The sequence below is a fragment of the Montipora foliosa genome, chromosome 1 (genome assembly GCF_036669935.1).
Source record: "Montipora foliosa isolate CH-2021 chromosome 1, ASM3666993v2, whole genome shotgun sequence".
NCBI classification, from domain to species: Eukaryota; Metazoa; Cnidaria; class Anthozoa; order Scleractinia; family Acroporidae; genus Montipora; species Montipora foliosa.
The window spans coordinates 59289826-59290393 of NC_090869.1; the positions used below are offsets into that span (position 1 = coordinate 59289826).

The 568-nt window shown below is 39.6% G+C and overlaps 2 protein-coding genes across 2 annotated transcripts in view; one reads left to right on the forward strand and one right to left on the reverse strand.

Moving 5' to 3' along the window:
* Positions 1 to 305: 305 nt before the first annotated feature.
* Positions 306 to 568, reverse strand: part of LOC138002891 (neuralized-like protein 4) — a 52741-nt gene continuing 52478 nt past the window's right edge. Inside the window, exon 15 of the mRNA XM_068848878.1 lies at positions 306 to 568. This exon is cut by the window's right edge and continues 1697 nt beyond it. The gene's annotated coding sequence lies outside the window, so the exon portion shown is untranslated.
* Positions 376 to 568, forward strand: part of LOC138002932 (sphingosine 1-phosphate receptor 3-like) — an 864-nt gene continuing 671 nt past the window's right edge. Inside the window, exon 1 of the mRNA XM_068848897.1 lies at positions 376 to 568. This exon is cut by the window's right edge and continues 671 nt beyond it. Within this exon, the coding sequence (XP_068704998.1) occupies positions 376 to 568 (193 nt within the window).

Consider the following 568-nt stretch of genomic DNA (forward strand, 5'->3'; position numbering starts at 1 on the left):
AATGGTTTATCGTATCCCTCCGACAGTATGAATTCAGCACCTACGGTGGTCATTTTTTACACGTCTGCTTCAGTTGACTTCATGCCCCTGGTTTCCCACATGAATGCATGTGGTTCCATTACCAAACGATACAATAACCTCAATGATATTACCAATCACGTTTGATTAGTCCTGACTGCCAATTTTTGGCACATTGTTTTTCAAAGACCCTTCAATTTATTACACGAGTTCCATAACCTATCGTACGGTCTTAATAGCTCAGTTCAAAAAAAATAAATTCACGAGTAACACACAGAAATTGCTTTGCATCTTCATTTTAATCAAATTTTAAGTTTGTTTTTATTTCCACTTCAGATTTCCCCCAACGCTTCAGCCATGGGTGAAATTGGAAATATGTGTGAGAGTCCCGAGGAGACGGGCCTGGCCTGGAAGATAATATACATGTGTGAATCTGCTGTGATATTTATTCTCAACACCTTCACCCTGATCGTATTTGCAAGAAATCGTCATTTACGCAAGCGCACTATGTACCTTGTAATTAACCTGACTGTGGCTGATTTACTGGTCG